Below are 22,282 nucleotides of genomic sequence, written 5' to 3' on the forward strand. Positions count from 1 at the left end.
TTTGTGAAGCCACAGTCCTACTTTAGAGCCCACAGCTTTACAGCAACAGTGGTTACTTTTCCTCTATATGAATTATTTTCATTTTGGCTCAGTAAGTTTGATTTTGATATCTTCCCCTACACATTCAGCCAGACTTCTGACCCCCTTATGGAATTCTACTACCTAGAGAAATCAAATGTTATTGGCAATTCAAAAACATTCACTGTGAAATTGCATTGGATCATTACAAAATTATCAAAAACGAATACTCCAGGGTTGAATCAATCATGGCCTTCTATTTACATCTCTCAAGTGATTTCAGAGACCAGTTCATCATCAATTTTCTTTTTAGATAGCAAGCTTTATTTTTGAACTAGGGATAGTTTCAACACATGAGTTACATCATTGACTTCAGGCCAAATTGTTTCTCTTCTGGGTAAGGAATATGGCAAACAGAGGTGGTTATGAGTTGAGAAGGGGTGACAGTAATGGCCCAGTGGGTTAAGGTTTTGATATGAAGCAATGATATCTTCCTAACCGAAAAACTCATATCTTGCCCTGAGCATGTGGGCAAATGTGTGATCTGGGGAGTTCTCAGTTGTTTGGTTTTCACAAGGTCATTTTAATCAAAAGCACATGGAGCTCAAGGTTTCCTTGGATTATACATAGCTACTTGGGCTCTTGACATGGCAAGCAGAAGTCAGAAAAAGTGCTGTTTTTCTCAGTATGTGTTACATAGGCAGCAGTGGTCACTCACAGATGTCTACATCCTGGTCTCTGGAGACTATGACTATGCCATTTCACATGGCCAAAGGGACTTTGCAAATGTAATTCAATTAGAACTTTGAGATGGAGAGATGGCCCTGAGTTACCTGGAGAGACTTGGTGCAACTAGAAGATGAGAAGGAGGAGGATGGGGGGCAGAAGAGAAGAAGCCATGTACAGGAAGCAGAGTGGAGAGTTGTGGCTGTGAGCCCAAGGAATGTAACAGTCCCAGTGACTGAAATGGGTAAGAGAGAGGTTTCCTCAAGCTTCTAAGGGCATACAGCTGACTCTTCCAACACTTTGGATCTAGATTTGTGGCATCCAGACCTCAAGAGAACAAATCAATGCTATGAATTCTGTTTTTTGTGACAACTCATTGCAGCAGCAGTAGGAAGGCTAATACAGTGGTGTTTGACTAAGAGTGGAGGATCCAGGTGGCCAGCTAGAAATGGGACCACAAGTGGTGGCTCTTTGGCATTTGTGCTTCCCCTAAAAGGTACTTTAGAGCCATGACAGAAGCATGTTCTAGGCTTTGAGCACAAGAGAAAATATTCAGGTTTCAACTGGACTGAGATTTCTAATGCAAACTATTCCAATGAGGTCAGGACAGACCATCACAAGCAATACAGAACCATATGAAGCAGTGGGTTGGATCTGCCCAATAGCACATTCTTTGAAGGTCCCATCAAATATGGCTGCCATCAGCCTTCTATGGCCATAAGAGCTCTCACTGTGACCAGTCCAACAGATGAGTTGGCTTTTTGTTTACTTAAATAGATGTTTTTCAAGACAGGGTTTCTCTGTGTATCTCTGGCTGTCCTAGAACTGACTCTATAGATCAGGCTGGCCTCAAACTCACAGAGACCTGCCTGCCTCTGACTCCCTGAGTGTTGGGATTAAAGGCTGCACCACCAATGCTCAGCTACTTAAATTTAATTTGCTTAAATAGAAACATTTCTTTTTTAAATAGCCACACATGTCTTGTTATTTCTCTAGACGATGAAATTCTGGATCAACACTAACAGGAATACAATGTGAATCACATGGGCTATTTAAGATTTTCTAGTGGCCACATTTTACAAAGGAAAATAAAACAAGTAAGATTAATGAAATATTACAACTTTTAGTATGTAACCAATATAAAAATGAGGTATTTACATTAATTTAATTCTTTTTTTTTTTTTGCACAAAGTTTTTAAAATCTAGTATGTGCTCTATATTTATAGCATGTCTCAGCTTGGACTGGTCCTGGTTCAAGGGCTTCACAGCCATGGTAGCTGGTGGCAAATGCACACTGGGAGTCATGGCTGAAAAAGAGGACCCTGTGAGTATTGAGGCTGATTTGCAACTTCCTCTCTCCTGGCAGGTCTGTTTTCCTTTGCTGCTCAAGTTCCGTGGGAGAGGTACCTAACTTCTGTGAATCTCAGAAAAGAGAATTCAGCTTGTTCATTATTTCCCTTTCCTCTTACCAACCTTTGCCTAGATTCTGTAGAATTTAAATACCACGCTCAAAATCCACCTTACCCATTGGTGCAGTGACTGGATTCCCAGGTAAAGTGAAAAGGATGTGGGGAAGAAAAGAAAAGGGCTTAATCTGCAGAAACCTGGGCGGGTCTGGCAAGAATGCCAACCTAAGCATTGAGGAGGTCTGCAGCAGGCCTGGGAAACTCTGAGTTCCTGCACAGCATAGCCCTGGGAATGTTTAGTTAGTTAAAATGCAAGTACCAGCAACCTTAGGGTCAGACTCGGCTCGAATGGAGGAAGGGAGAGTTGTTCCTAAATGATTATTGCGTGAAAATGTGAGTCACTGAGTTAGATTTATGGAATTTCATAACCAGCTAAGGCCTTGGAAAGAAGCTAAGCATTGTCTCAGAAAATTAAAATTGCTTCTGGTCCTAGGCCATCATTAGCCTTACTATATTGGTCTCAAACTAAACTAATTGGCTGATGTTAAAGGACAGTTTTAGCCCACAACTGGATCATTTGCAGCTGTACTTGACCTTGAGGATGGGGACAAAACATTAGATCCACACCGTCCCTTAACAAACAGGGTCTCTCCTTTCATTTTGTTTAACTGAGAGGAGTCTCCTTTTGCTTAGTCATTGCTCATACCCACTCTTTCGTGACCACTGTTCTGCATTTCAGGAGTAAAGTTGGTCTACTCATTCAATAAGGAGGCTATGGCCTTTGTTGATCCTCCATGAGTTTGCAGCAGTAGTGGCTGCCCAGGAAACCCAGAGCTACTTCAAGTCTACAGACTTGAATAAAACATGGAGAAAGGGTTGAAAGGCAGGCGATGTAAATGCAAATGCGTTCTTCCCAAGGCTTTGGGAAGGCCTAGGAGATTCTGCTTCACTAACCTCTGGGGAGAATGCAGGCTGGGACCAAAGGCATTTTTCCTGCTACCTGGTGCCTCGTTAAGATGCAGGCTTCCACTCTGAGGCTGATGATTCCCCAGGGACTTGGAACCCTGGCTTGGGAATCTCTCATTAGCTGCTTGAGTAGCTGCTGTGGGTAGTATTTTGAATGCCTACCCTAAAAGCAAGGTTTCACACACATTAGCCTACAACTTCCTTTGATCATCCAATGGGTTTAGTTACATTTTCCTTATTATATGGATAGGGAAATTGAGGCTCAGAAAGTATGTGGCTTGCTCAAGCTTACATAATTGTCAAGTAGTTAAATCTGTAGGATTGGCTCCAGAACCCATAAATGTGCACCAGGATAGTGGTCCTCAGGGTGTGGTTCCTAGACCAGCACCATCAGTTTCACAGCAAAGTTCTGCAAAGGCATTATTACATCATTCTTGCTCTTGAGATTAGCCTTTCACCCACAGTTCTGTAAGTAACCCTCCAAAATTTATTGGTTTACTAAGTTGGACTTTGATCTGGCATGGCTTCCTTATTTGAGGTGAGTACCCTCTCTCTAGACACAGGGTTACACAAGGCATGGCCCTTCTCAGAATTCTCTTCATGAGCTTGAAACTGCAGGGTGGCCCATCCTCTACAATTAAACACAGCCTCTAAGCAGAGCTGGTGCCTGTTCGGTAAGGAGGTAAGGAGAGCTGTTGGCTGAGTTTGGTTCCATTCTATCCTCCAGTAGCAAGACAGGGTGATGAGGCAGGGAGCAGAATGTTGTTCCAGAATAATATTGCTTTTGGTGACATGCTGTCTGCAGTTACAAAATGAGAGTGGGAACAAGGGTGGCAGGAGAGATTGTACAATTTCCTAGGTAGGTTCATCCATGGGAAGAGGAATGGAGACATCTTGTCACTTAGACTATTGAGAGGTTTGTTGAGGGTCAGGACAAGGAGAGGATGAGAATAAAGTGTGGGGAGTATCGGAGCAGAAAGCCTGCAGCAATAGAGTTTGCAGAGGCAGGTGGCCTCAAATGGCCCCAGAAGGCAGATGAGTGAACATTTAGCACAGGGGTGACATATTTCATAATTGAGGGTTCAAGTGGAGGTGCTTAATTTCCTCCCTCTGTTATGGCAGACATCGGTGACCAAATTCTCCAGCTTGCATTTGTTAAACAGGTGAATAATGAGGCATGTGGATGTGCTGTGCCTCTGACATGCTTTATGGAAGGTGTCAGGTTGTCAGCATAGATTAACACTCTTCAATGTCCTGCCCAGAAGGTAGGTTTTGGCCTTGTCTTTTACTATAGCAGTGCGGGTAGAAGGCATTTTACAGAGAGTGCTTAATGGGAATCTTTCTAAATCTAGGCAGTAAAGAGCTTGCATTCTCATCGATCACCCCTCTCTCACAGACCCAGGAAAGCAGCACGCCAAAAGGCAAGTGATGGAGGCACTAGGCAAGCAGATGGGTTCTGACCTGTGGATCTAGGTAGAAGGGTTAGGATGAATTTTGGATAGGTATAGACAGTGAAGCTGAGGTGTCTTAGAGGTTAATGGTACCCTAATGATCACCAGGTGCAGATGCTCCGTGAGAACCAGGACAGCAGGAAACACTCCCGAGACCCAAAGGAAAGGAGGACAAGTAGTCAGAAGAGAGCTCCTGGTGCACTTCCACTGTGGCCTTATTTGCATATGTAAAATCAGTAAGCACCATAGTCCAAGCCCTTAGCTGCTGTCAGGGCTAATATCTGCCCCAAGAGCAATATCATGCTTATATATAGTTCTCAGTGGATCTACTGGATATTGAAATTCTTGTAATTATGATGTATTTGCCATATTGGACAAACAATTAGAATAGGAAACTTGATTTATGCAGAAGATAAGCCAGAGAGCAATTATTTTCTATACTGAAGAACTGTTTGGGGACTTGGGATTTGGCTCTGTTGGTAGAGTGCTTGTGGAGCACACAAGAAGCCTGGGTTTGGTCCCTAGCACTGCATAAGCTGGGCATGGTGGCACATGCCTGTAGTCCCGGCACTCAGGCGTTAGAAGCAGAAGAATAAGTCCAGAGCCATCCTCAGCTATGCAGTGAGTGTGAGGCCATCTTGGAATACTTGAGAACTCACCTCAAATACAAACAAATAATAACCCGTTCAACAAACACCCTAGAAAACAACCAAAAACCTAAGAATTTGTCACCCTACAAGAAGTGTCCCTGTGATATTTCTTTCAACTTTACTGTTTAGGTTCCAAGCAGCAGGCCCCTCCCTTGGAGTTGCCTCAGTCCAGAGTCTGACCCCCAAAAGGCCACCATTGGAGGCTCCACCCACTGAGGGCATTGAAAGCCCCCACCTCTGGGTTCACCTTGTGGTTTTCTCCTTTCCCCCTAGGGCACCCAGGAATGCTTTGCCCAGATTAAAGCTGGATTAAACCTGGATTATTTATTATGTTTGATTGGCTTATTACTTCAGTGGCAGTGGGTTTCTAATAACTGGGGATTTTAAACTTGTCACCTAAGAGTTTACAACTAATGAGTTTAATACCCAAAATTGATTTTGTCCTGTAGCTTACAGGACAATGCCTGTAGCTTGCACAAAGTAGCATATGTTCCCATCTGTCATATTTCGGAATAGCTTTCAGTTGTGTAATTTTGATGAAAAGTGTCTTGACAGGGACAGAGGTCCCACGAATCCACAGCTCTTGTGGGTGAGCACTGTCTCCCACACCTCCCTAGGATTCTAACATGAGAGTGACATTATCAAGTCCTTTCATTGTCCAGTGTGTTGTGCATATCTATTAGAGATGTCCCAAAGGACTCCTTTATATGTATACAGATGTACTAAGTGCCTTTACATATGACCTTCATGCTTATCTTTCCCAGTTTTTAAGTTTTAATTTTAGTTGGTTTGGGGAATAAGTAGGTGCTTCAGAGTTCCATTCATTGTAACAAATATCTGAGCTAATCCTCTAAGAAAGAGAAAATACTTATTTGGGCTCAGGGTTTTAGAGGCTCAAGTCCATGATTAGGACTTGAGTGGGTCCTATTACTTTGGGCCTGAGAACACAACAGGAGCATGTTCAGAGCAAACCCATTTCACTCATAGCTAGGAAACCAGAGAAAGAAGAGAAATGGGGTTCCACACCTCCAATGACCTCATGTTAGACCCCACATCTGAATGGTTCTATCACATGCCAACAGCCCCACCCAAAGAACAGATCCTTCAAGGACATTTAAAGCAAACTTGTTACAACAGACACCCACGAATCAATTCATTCAACAGTGAGTTATTTCTAAAGCCAATTACTCACTTGGTGCTGTGAGATCAATGCCAATCTTGACTGATCTGGCTAGAATTCACAGATGTTTAGTCAGAACCAAGTTCAACAGTGATGTGCAAGTTATCATCAGGGGTGAAACAATCACACACTCATTTCCAGCAGAGAAACTTATTATTATATGGTCCTACCTACATAAAGATCATTTGTTGCCATGCTCCTTTGAATAATCTCTCCCAATTTTTTTATTTGTGTGGGAGTGTGATGTGAAGAAGGCCTCTTCCTATTTCCAAGCTAATTTAATTTCATGGTTATTAAGACCAATAATTACTTTTGGGCTCTATTTAACATGCCACTCTTTGTGTCTTGAGATGGGATATTCTAAGAAACTTATTGAATAGCAGTTACCCCACTGAGAGGAGACATGCATACACACATGCACATGCGTGTGCATGTACACACACACGCACACGCACACGCACACAGGAATTAAAAAGTCAGATTTGGAGGAGACTTCCTATGTCAGTTGGGTAAGGGGTTACCTTGTTGGTGCTCTCTGAAACCCTACCTCTTCTGTTAAAATAAAGCTAGGAAAAAGGAACAACACCACATAGCATTTTCTCCACTTATACTATCAAAATATTATACTTCTGGCTGTTAAACATGTGAGATTTACTTCTTCAGTTTCAGCTGGGCATCCTACAATTCAGCTCAGTTCTGACACTAATCCCATAGGTTAAGGGCTTGTTCCCACAAGACTGCATTTTCCCTTCACTTCAGATGCCAACCACAAGCAGTAGGCTCTTTCACTTTGAAATTGTGGCTGCAACCAAGGGATTCATCCAGGCCCTTTGTTTTGCTTGATAATTCACTAAAACAGCTTGTAGAACCCAGGAAAAACACTTGTTAACTTTTTCTGTTCATTCTGAAAGGTATTACAGAGGTTACAAGTGAACACACAAGACAGGCTATGTGGAAAGATGTGCAGAGTTTCCAGATCCATTCTAGGCCACCCCCCCAGGACCTGAACTCACACCTTAGGGATCACTTTGGAGTTGCCCCCCTACCCCCACCATGTGGACACGATTTGGAATTAACTCAATCCTCTATGCCTTATCAAGATGGAAGTGGGTGGGATGGGAGGTTCCTGGCTTGTAAAATGACTTTGCATTTCTGATGTCCAGCTACAGAGCCAACCAAGGCTAGTATCAGTAGAACAGATACTCATCACCCAAGAAAGTTCAAGGGGCTTAGTAGCTATGTCCATGACTAACATGAGACAGAAGTTTTCCATAGTCCCTCTGTGGCTCAGGATGTTACAAAGGTTTTAGGAATGACTGGGAACCAAGGACAGAGAATATATATTGTAAGATGAAGTATCACAGAAGCAGTAGCAAGGCTTCCGCACAGCGTGAGGTCAACAGAAGCAGTACATTGTTTAATACATATGACATTCTGGCACAGGTGCCTAGGGCAGTCAAGGGCTATGATAATGCTCACTGCTATCTGTGACTACTTCCTGAAGTGAAAGGAGTGCTTTTCAGCTATGGTGGGGATTGGCCTAACCTGGCTTAGTTCTGACTCCAGGGAATTTTATTCAGTTGTTTTGGAGTACAGTCTATGTGTTGGAATCCTCACCATTTTAAAGGTTGGTAACATAATATAATAAATATTATATAAATGTTATACTAGTTAATACATAGTATAATGATATCCATTGTAAATATATATCATATACAATGGTATTATATAATATAAATGCATATTTTATGATTATATTGTATATTAATGCTATATGTAATATATTTTATTATAGTTCTACTGGACAATGTTGCATTATATTACTACATATAATAATGCTATACAATACATATTATAATATATATGATATAATAACATGCAGCCCTGACCAGTAGAATTATAATGAACATCATACATGTACAATTTTGTTTTTAATTTTTTTACATTGATTGATTGATTGATTGTATGTGTGTCTACACATGTATGGACGTGTAGAGGCCACAGCACAGTTGTGGCAGTCGGAGGGACAACTTTCAGGAGTCAGTTTTTGTCTTCTACTGTGCAGGTTCCAGGAACCAAACTCAAGTCATCAAGCTTGGCAGAAAGTTCCTTTACCCACTGAGTCATCTCCCAGCCTCTAATTTTGTTTTTGAGAAGTCACATTTGAAAAACTATAGTAGTTTTCACAACAAGCTAACATTCTTATTAATAAACACAATACATTGATACACCTTACTTAACTCAGTCTTATGATTTGATTCTTAAATATTCCCCAAAGACCCATTCATTGAAGGTTCCTAGCCTGTGAGACTGTTGGAAGACAAACTTTTAGAAGGCAGAGCCTATGGAAGGATGGTAGGCCATTAGGGGTGTGTCTTTCAGGAGGATACTGGGATTACACCCCTTTCTTTTTTTTTTTTTTTTGTTTCTTGGTCACCATAAGGTCACCATAAGGTAAGTAGCTTTGCTCCATCACACTCTCAGCCCACACTCTCAGCCCCCAAACAGTGGAATCAACCACTATGGACTGAAGCCTCAGCAACTGTGAGCCTAAATAAACCCTTTCTCTTTTGAAGTTGATTATCTCAAGTACTGTGAGCAGTAATAGAAAATGACAAACATGCTGGCTATGTCCCAACATTACTTCAACATTGCTGTGTTTTGAATAATGTGCTGGGAATTAAATTTCTGAAGTAGTTTATGAATGGCATTTGGATGTGGGAGTCTTTGGGAGATGATTCGGATTGGGCGACATCACAGAAGTGGAACCTTTACAATGCAATTAGTGGTTTTGGAAGGAGGAGAAGCCCAGGCTATTTGTTTTGTTGTCCCATGTGGTACTTTCTGCTGTGTCCTGATGTAGCAGGAAGGCTCCGGCAAGATGCTGAAGAGTGGGATGTGGGTTTTCAGCCTCTAGAATCACAAGTCAAATAAACCTCTAGGTTCTGGCATCACTAAGCTGTAGAGCACTTGTATAGCACAAGCAAGGGTCTTGGTTCCATTCTAGCATTGCAAAGACAAATAAACAAACTTCAGCTCTTAAAAAGCAACCAGGTCTCAGATATTATGTTAGAGTCACAGAAAATGAAGGCAAACATCTATCAGTGATGGTGACATTATGCTTTTCTGTTATACTGTCTTTAAAAACTGGGCCTGTACTTTAGAAGCTCAGAATGGCATCTTTTCAGAGTCTCTGTAACAACATGTGCCTTATGATCCCAGCACAGGACAGTAGGGGTCTCACTAAAATATGAGCAAAATCAACATCTGCTAAGGTAACCATGATGAGTAACAATAACCAGAGCTAAGCTACCCAACAGCAGGACATTCTACCTATATGACAATCCATGAGTGTGGTGGGGATTTCTCCACTTTGCCTCTTTAAGGTTAGTAATTAGGAATGGTCATTAAGAGCATGCTGTCAATCCCACTTTAATTTTAAATATTGTTATTACACATATGCAGCTTGTCTCAAAGCCCAGAAAACAAATGAACCTATGTTACCCAAGCTAGAGAGTACATGGTATTGAAGATGTTTTGTGCTCTATCTCTGTCTCTCCAAGCTCAGAGCCTGCGTGAAAAGGTTCAGGGATCTCAGGGGAAAAGGACAATCCCCTGATTGTCTATCCAACTCTGATTCAAAACTTCATACAGATGCTCCTGGAAACAGTTGATTGTAGACAACAGCATCTGGATACATATAAATGTCACATTTATGCTGTGCTGTGGTTTGTTCAATGAGCAAAAAAAGATTAATGTACTTTAAAAATACTTATTGCCAAAAGCAGTGTGAAACACATATACAAAGTTAGCACATGCTGTTGGAGAAATGGTGCCAAGAGGCTTGCTGGTCAAGGGCTGTCAAGTCTTTAATTTGTTAAACACAGTTTCAGCCAAGTGCCATGACATGAGGTAGGATAAACTGAGGTGTGTCTGTGTTCAATTCCACACACCACTGAATCTGAACTGTGCTATGTCTCTCTTTGGACTTTCTTGGATTTTTGTTGGGGAGGAGAAATTATCCCCCCAAACACATAAGCAATGGGCAATCCTTGGCTTCAAGGGTTGTCACTTGACGTTTTACTCCAAAGTGCCTCTTGCCTTAGTAGCTGAGGTAGAGCAGAGGAGAAGAAAGCTACAGTTTATTCATTAATTTTTGCTCAAACTGACCCATTTGGTAGCTGCTGCTGCTTCTTTTTTTTTGGTTTGGAGAACAGCCAGAGAAATCCAATTTGCAAAGAGTGTGTGGTGAGTACCACACAGCAGCTGACTTGCAGATGGTGGCAGACTGTGTCTCCCACAGTGGACGGCAACTTTTCCCTCCTCTCTGCTGAGAAGAATTGCAAGGCCCCATGCCTGACATGAAGACAGCCACTTGTGCTTGGGTTTGATGACTCTGGGTCTCCCTGGTGTCTTTTGCTGCTTCTGATCATAGTGTTAATCACTGCAACTGCCCTTTTGCAGCAGGTTAAAAAACACAATGACCCAAGAAGCCTCTGGATTTTAAGATTTCACTTTTCTGGCTTATTTAATTTACATAATAATTTGTTCAGCATTTGTGTATTCCCTTATTTGGTTGTTTTATACTAAATAAAATTTCCTGGCAATTCCCCAAATGTGTGCCCCTCTGCTTGCCTCTGCAGTCATTGTCCCCATAGCAATAAGGAAAGTAAATGACTGTGGGCTGCCTGCCCAGCATTCAGATAAGTCCAAGGCAAGCTTTCTGAGCTGCTAAACAGATTTAGAGTCCTTAAACTGTTTGAGGGAACAGTATTTCTCCTGTTTTATTTATTAATTCCATTAAACCATGCACAGGGTAAATAGTAAGGTTTCCTTTATCTTGGAAGACCGAGACAATTTCCTCTATGTGAGGATTTGATGAGCCTCCTGTGTCTAGTCATGCAGACTCATCCTTACACAGTGCCATCTGATGTGAACTGGTGTCCTTGTATACAGTCTATCACCCGCCCTCACAAAATTCAGCAAAACAAGTGTACACTATCTCTTCACTCTGTGATACAGCTGTATCTGTCATGTCCACAGAAACAGAAAGCTAGAATATTCATGTCTTCAAGGAGTGCAGTCTCCCCTCTCTCTCTCTCTCTCTCTCTCTCTCTCTCTCTCTCTCTCTCTCTCTCTCTCACACACACACACACACACACACACACACCCCTGAAGCTGAGATGGGTCCATAGCAGAAATAGGAACCATGAATTATTGCCGATCACGAAACATTCAGTAATTTTTCCTATCCAACTGTACCCCCATGATGGTAATGGTTAATCGGCATTGCTGCCATCTGCTCCCCCACACAGTTCCCCCGTTTTGGCAATGACTGAGCAATTAATGTGGTTGGGTTTGGAGGAAGGATTCTTGGGTTAAGTTGGCATGGAAGACAACTAGGAGGCAGTGTAACAGACCAAGGGGACCACCCAAACATAGCGCCTGTTAACATACAGGCTGTAGTGGGAAAGTGGTAACCTTTTACTGAGATGCTAAAGGTCCATGAGGGGGATGGGACAGGATGTAACTGAAAAAGTGGGACAGTGAAGGAAGGTTATGATGCATGTTGCTCATTACAGAATATAGACTTTGGAATCAGCCTGTGTTTCAGTATCAGAGGAATGGATAAAGAAAGCAAGACTGATGCACAAAGGAATATTATTCAAATGTGAATATACATAGCTGAACACCTTGTTACAGGATCCAGATAACTTTAAGGCAGGCAGACAGGCAAGCAATTCTTTATTCAGTTCCCTAGTTTGTTCATGTTCTCAGAGGTGGAACACCAGGGAATGAATGACCTCATAAGCTTACCTACCATTTTGTTTATTCCTGTTCAATGGAAACACCACATGTGATAAATTTGAGCCATTTTTTTTTAAGCTTAGGTCAATAATGTTCTTGATGGCCGAAAACATCCTTGGTTCATCTTAGGTTCTCCAGAGTAGTTAGCACCAAGTAAAGGACTTAGTCACTGTGCAGCAGAAAGGGATGCATGGAGGAATGGAGCCAGGAAAAGATGGAGTGGACACAGAAGAGAGGAAGAAAGGGAGGAGGAAGAGACAGGATTGAAAGAATAGAGGGTGGAGTCTTCTAAATGTGGCCAGGAAGTTAGGGGCTAGCTTAGGCAACTTGTACAAGTAGAAAGGATTGGATGAAAAAGTCTTCAATGAAATACTTGAAAATCAAATTTAAGAAAACATAAAGTTCATTCATCACAATCAAATCAGCTTTACTTCAAGCCTGCAAGGATGGTTCAACATGTGTATATCAATATCGCTAAACACGTTGTAACAGGATTCGGATAACTTTAGTTAAGATAACTAAACTGTAGCACATTATATAGTGGACTCAAGGGTTCAAGGATAGAAATCATAGGGTATTTCAATAGATGCAGAAAAGGCTCTTGACAGAATCCAATATCCTTTCATGATAAGAGTCCTGGAGAAACTTGGAACAGAAGGGACATATTTTAAAATAATAAAGGCTATATATGACAAACTTACAGCCACCCTTTATATTAAATGGGAAAAACCTGAAGCATTTCTATTAAAATCAGGACAAGATACAGCATCCACTTTCTCCCCTTTTAAAATATAGCTATGGGAGTCTTGGCTAGAGCAGTAAGACAAGAGGCACTAATAAAAGAGACGTGACTAGAAAGGGCAGAAGTCAAACTGTCTCTATTTGCAGATGATATGATTCTATACCTGAGATCTCAAAGACTCTACTAGAACATTCTTCAGCCGATTAACACTGTCAAGTGGCAAGATATAAATTATTATACAAAAATCTGTTGCCCTCCTATCTACCAATGACAAACCTGCTGACAAAGAAATAGAGGAAGCCATCCGTTTACAAGAGCCATCATAAATGTGAGATATATGCAAGTAAACACAATGAAGGAAGTGATGGCCTCTATAATAAAGACATCGAAACACTAAAAAGGGGCCCATTTCTCAAGAGAGAAATTGAAGAAGACCCTGGAAGATGGAAAAACCTCTCATGCTTGTGAGTTGGAGGAATCAATATCATGAAAATGCCATCTTACCAGAGACCATCTAAAGACTCAATTAAGTCCCCACCAAAGTGCCAACATCATTCTTCCCAGACATTGCAAAAAAAAGTTTAAAGACTCAGTTTGAAACATAAAATTCTTAGATAGCTAAGGCAATCCCAAGTAAAGAGCAATGCTGGAAATAACCCAATTTAAAAATGGGGCACAGAACTGAACTGAGAATTTTCAAAAGATGAAAATACAAATGGCCAAGAAACAAGGAAGTGTTCAGTATCTTTAGTCATCAGGAAAATGCAAATCAAAACTACTTTGAGATTTCATCTTAACCAGCCAGAATGGCCAAGGTCAATAAAATAATGACAGCTCATGCTGGTGAGGATGTGGGAAAAGGGGAAATCTTATCCATTGCCGGCAGGTGTGTAGACTTGGACAAACACTATGGAATCAGTGTGACATTTCCTCCTGAAACTAGAAATACATCTTCCTCAAGATGCAGCTATCCATCCCACTCTTTGGTGTATACCCAAAGGACTCTATTGCGGTGTCAGGTGCGAGCAGTCAGAAAGGCTGGTGGCTTACCTCCTTTTCTTCTTCCACAGAAAGAGAACTTGGGCAGGTCATTCTCACAGATGGGGTAGGAGTAGTTCAGAATAGAAGAGCCTCTTGAGATAAGAGCTATGTCCAGAAACAGCTCTCTGATGTCCTCTCCTAGAAAGAAGTACAATTTCAGTACCATGTATCTGCCCTGCCAGGTCACTCAAGGCCCAATAGCTCTGTCTAAATGACCTTTACAGCCTTCGGCCTGATGCATGTGGAGGGGGGTAGGAGGATGTCTCTTATTGACAAAGCAGCATTTCTAGCTGAAGCTTTACCTGTTCTGGGTAAGGCAGCTTGAGGTAATATATTGTTCATGATCTAATAAAGCTTACCTGAAGGTCAGAGTGCAAAGCAGCCAGACTAGTTAGCCATAGAGGCAAGTCAGGGGCAGCACATGCCTTCAATCCCAGGGTTCAGGAGACAGAGGCAGATGGATCTCTGTGAGGTCAAGGCCACCCAGGGCTACATGAGAGCAAATCAGTTTAAAGGAGAAACAGAGTTCACATCTTAAATTCCAGCACTAGGGAGATGGAGACAGGAATGATATGGTTGGGCAGAGAAGAACATAAGGAAGGAAGAGATGGGATCTCCCAGAGAGCACTCTGGTTTTTGATGGAAAGTATAGCAGTCTGAGTGAGCAGAGAAGTCAGGTGCAGTCTGAGGACAGGATCGCCCCTTCAGTCTGAGCATTGGTAGAAGTGAGAATGCTCTAGTAGCTGGCTGCTTTGCTTTTCTGATCTTACTTTTATTAATCCATGCTGTAGCAGTTCATTGGCTACACTCCCCTCTTGATGCTCAGTGCTCTACCCATCAATGGGATGTCTACAAGCCTGGCTTTTAGAGTTCCTTTTTTCCACGGTGTAATTTATCCCCATAATAGGAGCAGGGCATGGCTGGATCTGCATATTCCCACTACTGTTGCCTGAGAGATACTGCAGATGGCTTCCTAGAGATTTTTAGCAAGCTTTGCTGGCAGCTTCATTTTTCTCTGGCCCTTTTCCCACTCCTTTGTTTTGTTTTTCACCCATTCTTCCCCCTCCCCCCAGCTTGGTTTCCTTCAGATTTCTTCAGATGCTGTGAAACCTGATATTGTTCAGAGTTCTAGAAAGACACAGTCATTTGAGATTCCTTCATTATCGAGAATGATTCTAGATGCTCAGTTACTGAATGTTTTTGCTCCGTTTTGAGAAAAACTGCTCTTAAAAAAGCAGGGATACTTTAGTAGCTCTGGTAGACATACTGGTTTACTCTAATGACATGGCAAAACAAGAAGCTACCAGGTAGTGTATGTCTCATAGCCTAGGCTGGGAAGAAAGATTTGGTACCTACATTCCCCCTCCCCCAAATTATAAGAACTTCCATTTGGCAAGCAAAATAATGTGAGTAATAGACCATGCTGTTAGTTATGGGGCACAGCAGATTTGTTTGTGGCAATGTAATGTGTAAGCCTCTTGTCTGTGTAACCACAAGACACACACTTCTTCTTTGCTGTTTATGGTGACCAGGGGCTGACGGTGTTAAGTGAGCACCTGGAGTCTCTTTAATACCAAAGCACAGCATTCCATGACTCTGAGGGATTGACCAGAGAGGGGATATGAGAGATGAAGGGTTGCAGTGCAGACTGCTGTGTTTGTCAATGCGAGTCACTGTGTATGCAGAGGAGGAGGCTCTGTTATGCTTTATGTCGCGGAATTCACATTACTTACTCAGAATAAGGCCAAATCTAATGTTGAGGTTTGGCGGGATATGCTTGGAACACTGGTCAATGGAAAGGCCAAAATCCTGTAAGGGATCTGCCAAAGAGGACACCAAGAGATTAGCTGTGAGCACACTGAACTCATCTGTGAGGGCGTCTGCCCTAATGGCTTTTGCAGGCCTCACTAAAGGGCCCCACACTTAAAAAGGCCTGTGACATTTCAGCAACTTCTCCCAGCCTGTCCGAAGTCACTGTCACCTTCACTCTGATGACATGTCTCAATCCACAGATAAGTTTATTGTTTACATTTTTTCATCTTTGCTCAAGTTCTTTGAGTCCTTGACCTTCATTTTGCTGACAGGAGATGTGTGTAGACATTCAGGTAAGATGTCCCTTTACAATCCTGGTTTATCTTATGCTACCCCATCCCATTCAACAGAATCCCTCCCCCCAATATTCTATTCTGTGCAAGGCATTACGCTAAACATTCAGGGGCTAGAGATAATGTATTTTACATGTAATTTTTGCTTTTTTAAACAGTCCCTTATGAACCAGAATAAAAAGCAAAAAGAGCCTACTGTCCCCCACCCCAAGCCATACTTCACATCCTGAGTCCATTTTGTGGACTACACACACACACACACACACACACACACACACACACACACATACACACACAGTACAAATCTCCAGCTTTCTGATTTGCTTGTATACTTTCTCTCATTTCACGTTTCGTTCTAATTCTTGCCTTTTGTGAAGCTTCCCCATAGTCTTGAAAATAGTTTTTTGCTTCTCTGAATTCATAAATTCTTCAAACTGTGTAAATATGTCTAAATCATCCTTCACTATCCATTCTAGGACCAAAATCCACAGGTGCCCAAGGTCTTGATATAAAATAGCATATTTTCATAGAACCTAAAGTGTACATGTGAGTGTCTACATGTATGTATGTATGTGTACCACATGGTACCTGTGGAGGACAGAATGAGGAGTTGGATCCTCTGGAACTGGAGTTGTAAACTGTCATGTGGGTGCTGGAAATTAAAAGTGGGCTTTTGATGAGTCGTGGCTTCAGTCTCCCTGTGCCAGGCAGTTTACATCTTTTCTAAGAGATGTAAGTGTGTTGCAATCGGGTGGTCCAAGGCAAATGCAGTGCGAATCATTGCTATACTGCGTTGTTCTGGAAACACTCACATGAATCTGAGGATGTGGCAACTGTGGCTATAGAAACCCATCTGTATTACTTGGTAATTTGCTCTGTGCCTTAACCTTACTTACAGCACCTAGTGTAAACTTAAGCTCCTTTAAGACAGGAGGTATTTTTGTGGTCATTTATTTTTCATTCCCTTTTCCATTCTGCTTCTCATTGGTCCTAAGGGAGGAAAGCCAACTTAAGCTTAGAATTTTATAAGAATTTTTGATGTATGTTTCCAGACTCCCCGATACTCAGCTTATCTGATAGACAGGTACCCCACAAATACACATAATGAATATGAGTATGGGTCATCTGTTAAGCTGTCCACATCTGAGCTGCAAATCCAGCCTTTGTAGTTTGCTTTGTGAGGCTGCCCCTCCGCAGACATTCCTCTGTTTGTTATATGTAGTCAGAGTGACATGGAGGCCAGAGCCAGGGTCTGGACTTGCTTTTCATCAGTTTCCAGCAGTGCTTGCTTCCAACATATGCTTCTCTAGCACCTTCCTGGAACCAGTCAGGCTCAGCTCTGTGTGTTCCCCAATCTATGCAAAAATAGTGCCTCAGAAGTGGTTACCTCTTCCCATTTCAGACCACAAGGTCTGTCTCCCAAGCACACAGATTTTCATCCTGCCAGCTTTTGCCCTTTGCTCTCCCAGCCCTCAAGGCGGCAACTCTTCTTCACTGTCGCTTGGCTTGTCTACTTTTTCAATTCAGTTAATTAGCAAATTCCCTATATTAAATTATTTATATTAAAATTAATTGATTAGTTATTAGTCCCTCTATAGGATCTAGACTGGTGGAATAAAGAACAATCTGAGAAATAGATATGGCTTTCTTCCTTTCATATATTGCAGCATATAGACTCAGAAATGTTGTATTAACTTAACTAGATCCCAACATAGAAAGGGCCCGAGGCAAGATATAAACTCAGCATTTACAAAGGCACAGACAAAACCCACTGCTGCTCAGTAAGTATTGTGCATTGTAATCAGTAAGTAAATCCTAGGAAATGTATGTTAATTTCATTTGTAGCACCGCCTGGGACATTTTCTGTGCAGGTATATGGCATTGGGTAAATTAGTTTCATACTTGCTTTTCTCTGTGAGTTCCTAGGCAAAGATCACCATCCACATACTGACCCAAGAGGTGATGCATCATTGTCTCTGATGCTTGTGATAGAAATGTGATAGAAATTTGCAGCTCCAGCCTGGCAAATCTAACACAGGTGTCCCTCTAATCAAACTCCTTCTGGTTTGCCTTCTAATCTTCTGAGGGAGATGGCCCTCCCCCTTCCCACGGTCACTTGACTTCTTCCTAAACATTTTCATGCTATCTTAGGACTTTTATTCAGGTTGGAAAACAATGTTGGGGAGGGAAGAGTCAATCGTTCCTGCTACACACTTAGCACTCAATATGGAAGAAAACAGAGGCCACCAGAACCATGGACATCTAGGAAAGTGCACCCTCAAAATTGTGCATTAATTTAAATTGCCATCCAAGGCAAAAAGAAAAAAGGTACATGTATTGTTCAGTTAGCAGTTACAGAATCCCAGGCAGTGCTTATCAATATTTTAAAGCTATACATAGGGAAAACTAAAAGGAGAAAGAAATAAAGCCTCTTCTTGGTCTTAGAAAAATAATTTTAATAAGAAACAAAGTCACAAAGGGATCAGTAGGTCGTTTGTCTCTTCTCTCTGAGGAAATGTATATGGAAACAGAAATATTAGTTTAAAAGTACTTAGGGATTTTCTGAGCTTCCCTGGCAATTTTATCGAGTTTATATGCGAAAGTGATGTTTTTGGATATAAGCATGCCTACAAACCTGTATGAAAAGGTGACGTCACCTCCTTCAGTCCCACCCTCATGTTCTTTCTTGTGTTTCCATTTGGGGATGTAGCATGCTCTGTGTTGTGCATTTTGCACATCCTGCCTTTCCTCTATTAGACATGGGCTCCCAGAACCAGGGGTGTCATGTCATATTATGCTAGCTCCTCAGTAACTGTTGCAAGTAAAATATTGACGGTTGTTTGGAATAATACCATTGAGAACCTTAAAGCAAAATAACTTAACCTCATCATTGTTGTCATTTAATCTCAGACAATCTTTTGTATCACAGGACGGCAATCAGCATCTCCAGTTGCTCTCCAGTGTGAGAAAGCATCCCTGTGACAATCCTAGTGTGACAGAAACTGCTGACACCCCCCCCACTCCGCCCCATAAAGTACTAATTTATCTCTAGTGAGGTGGCACTGTCTTAAAAAAGAAACCTTTGCAGGCAAGTTAAGGGGGGGGGGGTAAATGAAGCAGGAGAGGTGAGGTGGAGTCCTAGGGGCAAAAAGACTTAAGCAGGGAAAAATGTGGGAGCATGGGGGAAACCAGGGATGAAAGGAGGGACTAACCCAAAGGAAGAGGGTGTGAAGAGCCACGTGGAAGCCTACTCTCTCACAGCCCAACTTAAAAACATTAAGTAGAGGGAGAGTAGAACACGTGCGAGAAGAAAGAAGAGGGGAAGTACCTAGGGTTAAAGCATTAAGCAGGGATGGAGGAGGTGGTGAGAAAGAGGAGGGAGAGTGGGAAAACCAAAAACAAAACAAAGCAAAAATAACAAAAAAACCCAAAACAAAACTAAGGATGCATGAAGATGCCTCATAGAAATCCCTGGTTAGTAAGATAATTTCAAAATACAACCTGACAATGAAAGTTCAAGCAGAACACCTGCGTTGGTGGACAATGCTCCTGCAGAGAAGTGTAGATTTCACAAGGTTTAGGCCTGCCAGACAGTACAGGCCATTGCCATTGCCCTTGGTTATCCCTCTTGACTACATGGAAGGGCCCTACTGCTACTGACATCACACACTCTGGCTGCAAGACATAGAGAAATCAGTCTGCTGGAAAGTTTTCATAGTCCTAGAAAACACTAGAGGGACTGATGGAGAGAAAAGAAATTAGCATATCACCCAGTGCCGGAATTGATACTGAGCTGCCAGGTAAGATATGCTTACTAGTGTAATAGTGACATCACTGGTATGCAGTAACTAACCACTTTCTGATTGGATTTGAAGGCTGATCTACTGGGAAGGATTTCGTGCTTGGTCCTGTATCCCTTGTTGAAAGCCTGTGGCTGGGGAGATCATAGTCCCTGGTGCACAGCCAGTTCTTAGTATTTTACACCCATAGACTTAGGCTGCTGTCAACCCAGAGAGCTTCCTTTTGCAGTGATACCACGTTGGTAGGTTTCCTATGCGCCAATGGATGGCCCTCGTAGCATGTTTGGCTCACAAAGGCCAATGGTACCATATCCATCTTGGACATTCTAGTATATTTGTGGAACAAAATTGCAGGAACCAGTGGGGCTTAAAAGGAGTGATGTCTCAATGAATACCAGCTCCAGAGCCTTTCTCATGCCTTACACTCTTAGTTGTCTGTCATCTCTTGGGTCACATTGACTAGGGCGATGTCCCAGAAGCCAGCATCCTTGCTTTGGTACTTTCTGGCTAGTGTGTGTTTGGGGGAGATAGAGATTTCAACTGGAATAGATGGGAAGATATAAAAAAAACCTCTGGAAATGCAGTTCTTTAGCTGAGGATGATGGTGTGGGGGCATCCCTCTGGGCTTCTGGTTGCCTCTGTCTTAGGCGTCCAATGGATGTGTGTCATCAAGTCCTGGATTCTGTGTACTCCCTGAAGCCTCTGTGTTTCCTGATGGCTAGCTTGAGTCCACATAACTCACTCAAATTACTCCAGTGTTCTAGTTTCATCCTGTGACTGTGGTAAAGACTCTGACCAAAAGTAACATAGGAGAGAAAAGGGGTTTATTTGTCTTTGTTTGTTTGTTTTTTCTGTTTTTTTGAGACAGGGTTTCTCTGTATTATTTTGGAGCCTGTCCTGGAAATAGCTCTGTAGACTAGGCTCTCCTCGAACTCACAGAGATCCACCTGCTTCTGCCTCCTGAGTGCTGGGACTAAAGGTGTACCACAAACACCTGGCAAGGGGTTTATTTGTCTTACAGTTCCAGCTTACAGTCTATCCCAGAGGGAAAGTCAAGGCAGAAACTCAGCAGCTTTCCTATCTCTTCTTCATTTCTCTGCCTCTTTCTCTTTTTTGTCCACATGCCCTCTCCAGTGCTTATATTTGACTGCATTCTGAGACCTGAAACACCAACTTCCCACTAATGGATTTAACCTTTCTGTTCATTCTTACCTCACCTTAAGATCTGGTTTTGCTTCCTGCATGCACTGTTAGCAGAAAGCAGGCTGACACAGGAGAATGCTAATGCAAAGGCCAAGGATGCTAATGTGCTTGGCTACTTTCCAATAAATAAATCTGTGAAAGGTTTATATCCTACATAGTAAAAGTTTGATTATCTCCCTCCTGTGGTCTGCATCTTTATACCTGGCTCAACCACACCTCTCCAGGATGCCCAGGGTCCCTACTTTTCCCACAGCCTGTGTATATGTCTTTCTCATATCTTTATCATCCTTCATCAGTGTTGAAGTTAAGGCTATATTGTTCTTCCTTGGTGGCCCAGGATAGATCACTATAGAAGAGGATCAGTAAAAACTCGTACATTTACTTAAGCAGCGTGGGATTTTTTTTTTTTAACTCAACTGCACCATTCTCAAACATGAATTTTGTTGCAATGTCCAAAAGTTGGACACACTTGCTTTCAGGATGTAAGCTGTAACAGGTTAGGAACTGTGTTTTATTTATTCATATTCAGATAACCAGTGTCTATGTCAGTGGGCACACTTGAGAATATCATTGGTTGGGTATATAGATGAAAAGACAAGACAGTCAGTCAATTTGACAAGAGCAGGTGTTAGGCAATGGAGTTTTGTTTCGTTATCTTCTATTGGTGCTAGGGATTACAAGAGAGGCCTGGTTGTGAGGCCCCTGACAGCTATTTCTTTTACCAGTTTGGCTATCTAGAAAGCTTTGAGTGAATTAACTTTTCTTGAGAACAATGAGAATATTGACTTCAGAGCTTGAGATGGAGTTTCTGAGTGTACTTGAACAGCCAGTAGTTCAAGGTCAGATGTAGCAAATATTCCTCTGCATCTTTGATCATTCTTTCCCCAGATAATAACAGATCTTATTTAGACATTGTCCTTCAGGCTGGCTCATTACCAATTCCCTAAGCCCGTGTTTCTGTTTATGATTACAATCTAGTGTGTGTTGAAAGTTTCCTTTCTTGTGTGGTGGTTTTGACCCAGGGTCTTAATCCTCTTGTCTTGTTTCATAAGATATTGTGGGTCCACTGGTGATTGTGATGACATAAAGCTTGGGTCAGACACCAGTGCTAGAATTCATCCACAGCAACTCAAAGCCAACTTTCATCTTTTCTGTTTGTAAAGTTACTGTCTTGTCTGCATTCACC

The 22,282-nt window shown here is 42.0% G+C and overlaps 1 protein-coding gene across 1 annotated transcript in view; it reads right to left on the reverse strand.

Moving 5' to 3' along the window:
• Ly86 (lymphocyte antigen 86) overlaps positions 1-22,282 on the reverse strand; it is a 58,555-nt gene that overhangs the window by 16,009 nt on the left and 20,264 nt on the right. Inside the window, exons 2-3 of the mRNA XM_051194435.1 lie at positions 15,722-15,808; positions 13,998-14,126 (exon numbers count right to left, since the gene is read on the reverse strand). Of these exons, the coding sequence (XP_051050392.1) occupies positions 13,998-14,126; positions 15,722-15,808 (216 nt within the window). The remainder of the gene's footprint in view (positions 1-13,997; positions 14,127-15,721; positions 15,809-22,282) is intronic.

The sequence above is a fragment of the Phodopus roborovskii genome, unplaced genomic scaffold (genome assembly GCF_943737965.1).
Source record: "Phodopus roborovskii unplaced genomic scaffold, PHOROB, whole genome shotgun sequence".
Classification (NCBI taxonomy): Eukaryota; Metazoa; Chordata; class Mammalia; order Rodentia; family Cricetidae; genus Phodopus; species Phodopus roborovskii.